Source organism: Copidosoma floridanum, unplaced genomic scaffold (assembly GCF_036245765.1).
Source record: "Copidosoma floridanum isolate Cflo_tuat_1 unplaced genomic scaffold, Cflo_Japanese_pri ptg000013l, whole genome shotgun sequence".
In the NCBI taxonomy this organism is placed as follows: Eukaryota; Metazoa; Arthropoda; class Insecta; order Hymenoptera; family Encyrtidae; genus Copidosoma; species Copidosoma floridanum.
Window position 1 is genome coordinate 18,964,272 of NW_028321890.1, and position 9,637 is coordinate 18,973,908.

Below are 9,637 nucleotides of genomic sequence, written 5' to 3' on the forward strand. Positions count from 1 at the left end.
TCTCTCTCTCTTTTATAAACGACACGATGGCCGCCTGGTTACACGTCCTGCATGTCCAACCCTCCTATCCTTTTCTTCTTCTTCTTCTTCTTATCATCAGCTTTGATAATACTCGAGTACTCGATGCGACGCTGCTCATCATGGGTATTAATGCATCATTCAAGTGGCGTATTAGCGTGCCTGTATACCCATGTGTATGCACACACGTGCAATCAATCAATAAACCATTTGCATGCTGATGTCCATTAGTCAATGCTACGTCTCGTAAATACAACAATAATTTCAAGTGATTTAATCACAGCTGTGTGGTTAATGATACATCAATTCGTTCACTCATTGATATTTAGTAGTGTAAGTATACATGTGCTTTATCCCTTTTTATTATGTACAGTAGAATTTATCGATTACTGAAATATGACCTGATTCCCTAAATAAAATTCTACAATGAGAATATATACGTCGAGTAAAAGAAGAGATTCTCTTTATTTCTATACGTAGTTCTCCAAATACAGATTCTAAATCTATCACAGACGTAGGTTTTCAAGGATTCCAACATTTATTTCTTATTGAAAAATATTGGTAAGATGCATGGGATTGTAACAGCAGCATTTAAAAAATCAATGTGAGTAAAGTATTATTATTACAAAAACTGAAAAACGTAAAATTTTAACAAATGGAAATATTTTTAAGAATCCATTTGACTTTATCTCTATCTTAATAATTATCTGTGAATGACTTGAAATCTCCAGATTATTGCCCAAGTTTTTCGTGCACATTTCTCTCTTCCTTATTTCCCTTCACTATTATCAATAAAAATACTGATATCTTTTTGATACTTTCAAAATGTTCTAAAGACTTTGAAACACTTTAAATGTTATAGCTTTTCTTGAATTTGACCAAATATTGTATTTCCCGTTCTTTCTCGGAAGGCAATTTGTTGCAATTTTCTACATCGTTTTCAGATTGAGAAAAACTCACACATGAATATGTTATTGAAAATAGGCAGATGCACACTTACGAGTGATTCGACTTAACTATGGTGCATTTTTCCTGGCTCTGTTGCTACTTTAAGATTGGTGTTACTCTGACCGTACTTGGAGCACATTAAAACTAATGTAGAAATATTTAGTCCATTCGCCAGATGCACGACACGCAGCGCTCCACGTTGTAGGAAAAATTGGTAATCTGGTCAATGAAATGAAAGCTACGATCAAACATAACAGCATTTTCAGTTGAATGTTTTAGTATAACGTTAATGAATAAATGTGTAAGTTAAATGATTATTGAAAAAATGAGATTATCCTTTGATAGCAGTGAAAAAAAACGAGCCAAGAATAAAGAGTACGTTGCCGTAGGCTGGTATGGTAACCGACACTACCGACAGTGAATATGTATAGCAATACCAGCAGCTATGTTAACTAAGTCGTGATTTTCAATTACTACAAGCATATAATTTATTTAATCTTTGATATGTCCAAAAAAATACACGTTATTGATGGATACGGATTTCAGTGACTAGAAACAATTCAATTGGACAATAATAGCTTCTGATTTGAAACGTATTTCAATGTATTAACAACTGGTGATGAAACTGAGTCGTCGAGTTTGCTCACTACGGGCGCTTCTATAGATTTGACTATCTCCTCCACATGTACCTGACGAACAAGAGATAATTGTGGGGAATACTATCTTATGAAACATACGAATCACTTCTGTCTTATCTCAAAGATAGTGAAGTTGGGAGTGTCTAATTACTTATTTTTCCTTTCTTTGGTACACGTGCATTTATACTTTCATATTGTATATATACAGCCACTTGAGGAGGGACGTCTATTGTTAAGAGAATTGTCCAAAGCCAGTGTAACTAATTAGAACTTACTATTTCACTGTACTCCTTCTGAGATGGCTCGTTTTAAACTTCTTTTGGCTGTTCTAGTGATTCAAGGTTAGTTTGTCAATCAACAGATCAACAGTGTTTATGAATCTCAAAAGATTCCAATCAATCATATGTGTGTGTAGTAAATTGTAGTAAAAACGGCAAGAGATCGATGATTTTTGAACTAGTATTTGTGATAATGACTTCGGTTACCCTAGTGCCACAAATATCACTGAGTGTGTATGGTATAATTTAAAAATAATATTTTATGTTTTGTTAGTTTTTAGGGCTCACTCAAAGGAAGATGGTACGAGACAATTTCCGTATTTGATATTAATAAGGGACACTTCAACAAATAGTGATGTTTGTAACGGTGCTCTAATTAGTAAAAATTTTGTCGTAACGTGTGCAAGCTGCATCAAGTACCTATCGATTCAGGAGGAAATTGTTGCTGGAAGTGCATCGGTTGACAAAAATGACTGGCAGACAATCCCAATCGAACGTACTATTATTCATGAAAATTATACAAAAAGGTAAGTTACATGTAAGTAATTATCTCGTGAGTATAAGATCTAACAAAATGTAACGAAATATTTTAGTGATTCTCGTGATGATATTGCACTCGTGAAATTACTACATAGAGTGATAATCTCCAGTTCAGTAGGACCTATCAGTCTTCCTACCTTTGATCAGTCAGTGGACCAAAGTATGAACATGATATTGACGAAAAATGTTAAAAGTCTGTCGGAAATAATAGTAAAATATATCCCTGTCAGCCTTATAGACACGGATACTTGTAAAAAACGGATGAAAGGCAAGTTACATTCGATAGTGCGTGAAAAGCAATTTTGTATCAAAAGCGTCGACGATAAGGATACTTCAGAGGTATACGTCAAAATTTGGATTTATTTCATAAAACTCAAGTTGATGGTTATGTTAGTTAAGATCTTGTAACTTTTCACAGGTTTCGTGGGGCAGCATCATTGTTCAAGAGAACAGAACCGTATTAGTCGGATTGACCTCTAGTAATGGTGTTATGGTCACACAGATTTCATCGTACGTCAATTGGATTCAAACCCAAATGGAGAAAAGTACTTTGCCACCTCAGGTGTTTCTTTTAACGCATGGGCAGCGATGATAATTATTATAGCATGTTCGATTTATGGTATATTTTATAACGAAGGCTTGTGGTGAATTTCATAAGTGTGCAAAATATTACTAAAAGCTCGTTATCCTCAAACGCTTTGAATTACATAATCTCGCACTAAACGATTTGACCTTTTTTAGATCAATTCTTTCAATACTTATCGTACATATGCAAGTACAGTAACAAATTACACAATTATATTTGATAATCTAACGTATCATATGATTTGCAGTTTAAGTACACGTATGTACCTACAAATCTAAATACTGAATTTCTAACTATATTTAATTATAAATTTATGAGCACAAATTTAAAAACATTGTTACTAAAAATTCACCACACGTTTATTATTGTCATTAAATATTTTTGAAAGAATTTTAAGAATTTTTCGTAAAACTCGTTTAAATTCAGATAACAGTAGAAATTCGAAATTCACTCGTGCCATCTTGAAAATGTGAAATTTGTGTATCTATTGAAATAGTTTCACAGAAGAACTATGCTATTTTTAAGTGCAGCTTACTGAGAGCTACACTATATTCTACATCTAGTACATGAATGTAAGTACATTGGTGCATTAAATATACATGGCTACACAAAATATAACCACATGGTAATTGATAAAGTATAACAAGGTAATAGAAGTTTTTTGTTATGCTGCAATGACAACCATCATTGTAATCATTATAATCAGTTTTGAAAGTTGTATATTTCAAAAGCACTTTACAACCAGATATGCAGTGTAAACGCAACGTTTTAACCGTAAAACACATTTTGAAGCCTAATTCTTGAAAAAGGTGCAATCTTCTCAGGTAAGTAGTAGTTTTTTTGGTAATTCAAAGACGTGCATCAACAAAAAAAGTTATTAGGATTTTGGAGGTGAAGCAACAGTGAAACATTGATGATGTGAACTGTAATATTTATAATAGTTGTATTACTGTAACATTTAAAACGAAGCATCGGTGATTTCTATCTGGATAAAAAAGTAAAACTTTTAGACAGAGGGAAATACATGACAGATGTCTGATGTGGCTATTTCATTTGCAATTGCGGCTACTGAATCAGAGTAAACGTAAGAAAATAAAAACGCAATCGTGTGCTTGTCTGGTGTACATACATGCTTGTCCTTCTTAATAGTTAATAAGATAAACGATGTAGGATCAGTATTAACACGGTCTACGATTAACGCTTCCAGCAACTCGTGCACTAACTAATGTATTTTTGTGTACTTTTATCTCGTACCGTCATCATGTGCTGGAGATTACAACTACAGTGGTTTTTACCAAAACTATCAGAGTTGCATGGTAAAAAAAGTAATGATGACAATGTTTCATCATAAAAATTTTCATAAATTTGAAAATTGGATATCGTTTTGTTCTCCAGTTGTTTTTCGAATTAGTTATCTTGTTCTTGTCTTAAAATACAATCAACATATTGTCATTTCAAATTTGTTTTACGTCACATTTTGGCTTCATGATATGAAAGAAATCAATTCAACTCTACGATATATAAAAATAAATCAATTCAAGTCTGCGAAATAAAATAAATCAATTAAGTTGATAAATAAAAAACAATTTAGCCCTGGATATTATTGTCCATTGGAATAATCATACACTGAGTAACCCAATTCTTTGAATCAAAGAATTTTTTATTTTATCTTCACTCCGTTAAACATACTCTTGTACGAATAAAAAAATATGAGCTTATTAAAATTCATTTTTTGATTATGAATTAATTATATAAGATTTTTTTTAATTAAAAAAAAACATTCAACAGAATGAGGGTAAAGAAATTTTTTATGACTCAAAGAATTAGATTGCTGCTCAGTATAGTGAAAAGAAACAGATAATGCGTATTGATTTATTATATGAAGCAGCCTCAGCATCCAGAGTCTTTCAAAGAGGCTAATTTAATTAAATAGGTCCTTCAACAAAACTAAAGCATAAAGTTATAATAAATAGAGAGACCAAGTATCCCAAAAGGGAATTGCTTTCAAGAGCGAGATGCGAGACCAAAATTGCTGTTTACCTCCCTCTCATAATTAAGCTGTTAATCTTCGCTCAAGCGCTTTAAATGATAAAAACAGAGGGAAAGAGAAATAAACGTATAAATTGTGCTGCATTTCTTTCTATCAAGACAACGCACGAACTTACTTTCGTGAGGGTCGGTAGCTTATGGATGATTATCAAAATTCAACCATTAATATCAATTATTCATGATTTTTATTATTAGCAAAAATCATTTTTATGGTCTTTTAAGATTAACATTGATCACACAAATGAAAATGGAACCCCATCTCCAACCGTGTACGTCTTCGGAGCAAACCCCATATTTTCCAATGTAATGCACACAAACCCACGGGTATATGCATACACATCTCTTTAAAAATCAGTATCATTTATAAAGCGAAAGCTCTCGTCTGGATAAGATCTCTCTTTCTCTTGTAACGACTCTACGTTTGTTTCATACGCAGAAGAGGCAGAAAGAAAGAAAAAGCCATTATCATTCGCCCCATACGACTTTTATGGGCCTATTAGTTATTCCCGCGCGCGGTAGTCGCTGCAGTGCGCAATACTGAAATCAGATGTCCAATGCGCTCTCTCTTTTCTCTCTTTGCATTTGTGCTGCTGCTATTGTTGCTGCAATGAGAGAGTAAAAAAGAGTGAGAACCTTATAAAGTAGAGGAAGGTAAAAAACGAAGAAGGACCGAAGAGCAAAGCCGGAAATATGTGGGAGAGCGTGTAAGTGCACTCGACGTGACTTAATTTGTTCAGCACGAAATTCAAAATGCTCGTCATTATTTACCACATGCAACGACTAATATCAGCATAATATTCATAAATTAATAGTACAACAGTAATAACTGTGACGTTAACAACCAACTGAGCGCAGTTGTGAACGGTTGTTTTGTGGTTTTGGTTTTTATTAGGTCGTGCATTTCTTTACTGGAACAATTGGCAGATGGAAGTTACAAAGCACGAAAATAACTTATCTCCCGTATAATATATATAGTCCTGTACCTTCCTTTCTTTAATTTTCATTAGATAAAATTTAAGTGGTGCGGTAATTTTTTTTTTGTGTGGATGAATTGCAAAAGAGTAGTTGCTCTTCCAAGCGATAAACAGCTTTATACCATTATAAATATTATAATTTCTTCTATCTATTTTAGATTATTTGCATTTATTAAGCCAGGTGGTGCGACCACGTATGGTTTCAAATTTGAAATACAACATGATATAATATGATAACAATAATAACATAATAATAACAAAAATATGACAAAAGTATATGAGCAGTAAACGATATATTACCATCTCTCAACTTTTGTATCCTTGATTGTACTTTTAATCCCATTCAAAATGGACAGACCTACAGCTATTTCAGCATACGCTTGGCCACGCCTAAGATACATAAAAGCTGAAGATATTTGGTCATAAAAAGCTACTTGGGTAGGCTATTAGAATAAAAATGTACATACTATTTGAGTCTTATTTTGTAGATAACGCATACCTAATCAGATAGAGTCCACTTTTTCCTACTCTTTTTCTCCACTATACTTACATTGGTTGATAAGGTTATTCGTATTCTAAAGCATTTGTGGATACAACAGTTTACTTCAAATTATAACATTTCCACAGTTCCACTTAATTCCTTCCAAGATGGCTTGTTTGAAGCTTCTTTTGGCTCTTTTGATGATCCAAGGTAAGTGTTTGTTATTGCAACTATAATTTTGATCCATCGATTTAAGGATATTCAAATAACTGTTACGAAAATGGTTTTAGAAGTCGATGTTGAGTGCATCTTGATCAAAAGATTTTTTTCCACTTTTTAAAAATATTTTCAATAAAATTTAATTGCGTGGTGTTCCTGTGTTAATATTGCACCATTTTATTTATTAATAAAATTTCTTTCTCAGATGGTACCTTCGATTGTGTACCAGCACTTCGTATTTGAATGTGTATTCGTGATGTTAGAGTAGACTCAACTCTTTTGAAGATATTTTGTATAGAGCCTATACAAAAAAAATCCTAACGGTAAGAAGTCGATTTCTGCAATTGAAAAAAACAGTTTTATGATCTATCCAAGTCGATTTCTGCAATTGAAAAAAACAGTTTTATGATCTATCTAAGGAAAAATCGAGCAATAAATTACATAACTGACTATACACGTGTGCACATAAATGTATGTTATGCATGTGTATGTTGAACTTCAATGGCAAATTCCGTCTAGAAGTCCAAGAGACTCCACTTAACCCTTCGAAAAAGTACCATGCAATTTCCTCATCGGACTCCCCCAGTCATGTTGTAATACGTACAACAGCGATACTTTTTTTCCCAGTTCAGGCATACTTTATAACATTTGCGTGAGGCCTGAGCTTTCGCTCACTCGCGAGAGGGAGTGATCCATGGTTTTGATAACATGCACCTAGAGGTGGGGTGTATACATAGTTCCAGCAACATCAGGCACCCCCCTGGGTCGATATGAATTTTCTTATATCATTGAATACACACACGTGACTGACATGCATGCGCGTACCAAATGTATGAGCAGGGTATACAGAGGGGAGCCTATGATGGTGCATTGACTCTCTTTACACCAGACGATATACATATACAGGGCAATGGTTGAGTCGTGTATGGATATGGGGACGGATTAGAGATCGATTTCATGAGGGCTGATGAATATTTTAATGACTTTTAAGGTGATTTTGGCTCAAAATTTTATTTTGTTTCGCTTTTGGCATAAAAAAATGAGACAGAAAGTTTATCCGTTTGATTGATACTTAAACGTCCTTTTGTATGTAAGAACTATAAGTACAAAGATGTTTACTGAATCACATCGCTCTGTACGATCGAAATAAGACCAGAACAAAAATACTCGATCGAAGAAAACCACTTTATTCCAAGTGCAGCGATGAATCATGCCTGCCCACGTACATAGCTTGCCGGTACAAATTTTTCGCAAAACGCAAATTTTTTTTATCCTCTCGAGCAACGAATAATACCAGCAAGACAGACTTGCCCCTCCTTTGTATGTACACCCAAGCCAAGACGTCAAAAGCCATTGTCTGACCAAAGCGCAAGAACGCAAAGTCATCGCATCTCAATGGCCGCGCGTAACGCAGACAAGCGCAAAAAAAAAAAAACCCGTATCATTAATAGCTCACTGCGACGCTTTTTCTCCTCCACTGATGATACAATAATCTTTTCGCTACCTCGCATACCTGCGTCATAATAATATGGCCAAGGTCTATGTTTTTTTCTCTCTCTCCCTTTCGCTGCCCCAGCAACGACGTTTCCCCCCTTGGCATACAACGTTCGGCATCGATTATGAAACGACAATAGGCCCACGGGGTCTCTCTCACAGGAGCAGATAAAAATAAAAGACAGCGAGAGGGCTGATGAGGGAAAGGATAGAGTTGGAGAGCTCGGTTTCGGGTTACCCGTATATGTGTATCATATGGTGCACACTAATATAAAGAGAGAGAGGGGCACGTCGAAAATCGCCGCAGGTATACGAGATGTATACACACGTAAATGGACTCCATGGGTCGCAACGACACGTTTGAAACAATCAGAAGGGAGATATACTTTGCTCCCGATCGTATCTCCCTCATCACCTATAGATCTGAAAGTAATAAACAGCGGCGACGGAAATTCGATCCTTCGAAATGCTTTTCTTTCTTTTATCCTCCGCGTGTACGCCATAACCGCAGCAAGACAATGGGGCTCGTTTTTAATGTCTCCCGTGTATACCCGAGTGCAACCCTGGACATTAGAATGCAACATAAATTCCGAATGATGGCTCCAATGAATGATTCGCTCGCTCTTCCTTTTTCAACGACCTATACCTCCTTTTTTTTCTTTTTTCTTATCCTTTTTCATGCATTTGCATTCGTAATCGGTAAAAAAACAATGGCCACGTGCATTTAGAATTTTGATAATTGCCCAAGACTAATCCTACAATTCGCAGAGCGATTATAGCGTATGTTAAATGTGGAGCGCGTCCGGACGAGTCGGCAGGTGATGCGTGAAAAGTTCAATGCCGAGGGACGGCCAAGCGCAAATGGACACGTTAATTACACGCGTCGGCTCAATGTCGGTGGTATTGCGGCTCGAGCGCGTCGCGGCAGAAAATATACGCATTGGTATATACACACAAGCATCGCCTCTCGAGGCGCCGAGCATTATTTAATCGAGGAGCTGCCTCGTCCGATCTGTCGAGCGTGAAAAAGCACAATAGTAAAAAACCAACCGCGGAGTCGTTAACGCGCGAGAATGCAAGGACGAGGCCCGTCCGAATGGCTTCAAATGAGTAATGATAATGGTACACATCACCGGCGCTGCAAGGAATCGCCTGGAGATAAGATCGATACCGAGACCGGCACGGCTCTCCGATGGTCGGAAATGAACAATGGTCCTTAAAAACGCCGGAGCAAAAAAATGAATCACTAATCACGCAACAACTATAGGTATACGTTTGAGATCGCAGGGGTCATCCAGACGCAACGTCCTCGTGTTTGGATGGAGTGAGTCTTGTTTTGTGGCAACTGACGCTGCTGCTGACTACAGATGGTTAAAACGTCGTTAGTGCAATAATTAGTCACTCGGTGATGT

At 35.9% G+C, this 9,637-nt stretch overlaps 1 protein-coding gene across 1 annotated transcript; it reads left to right on the forward strand.

Moving 5' to 3' along the window:
- The first annotated feature begins 1,879 nt into the window (after nucleotides 1–1,879).
- On the forward strand, nucleotides 1,880–3,208 carry LOC106647061 (vitamin K-dependent protein C-like). The gene is made up of 4 exons (XM_089591564.1): nucleotides 1,880–1,945; nucleotides 2,157–2,409; nucleotides 2,476–2,761; nucleotides 2,841–3,208. The coding sequence occupies exons 1-4, from the start codon at nucleotides 1,903–1,905 to the stop codon at nucleotides 3,012–3,014; spliced, it is 756 nt and encodes a 251-aa protein (XP_089447690.1). The 5' UTR covers nucleotides 1,880–1,902; the 3' UTR covers nucleotides 3,015–3,208.
- The last annotated feature ends 6,429 nt before the right edge of the window (nucleotides 3,209–9,637 follow it).

Excerpts from the sequence above, each read along its gene's own strand:
- LOC106647061 (XM_089591564.1), top strand. The coding sequence starts at position 1,903 with ATGGCTCGTTTTAAACTTCTTTTGGCTGTTCTAGTGATTCAAG. Across the intron at positions 1,946-2,156 it reads GGCTGTTCTAGTGATTCAAG|TTTTTAGGGCTCACTCAAAG; the intron begins GTTAGTTTGTCA and ends ATGTTTTGTTAG. Across the intron at positions 2,410-2,475 it reads CATGAAAATTATACAAAAAG|TGATTCTCGTGATGATATTG; the intron begins GTAAGTTACATG and ends GAAATATTTTAG.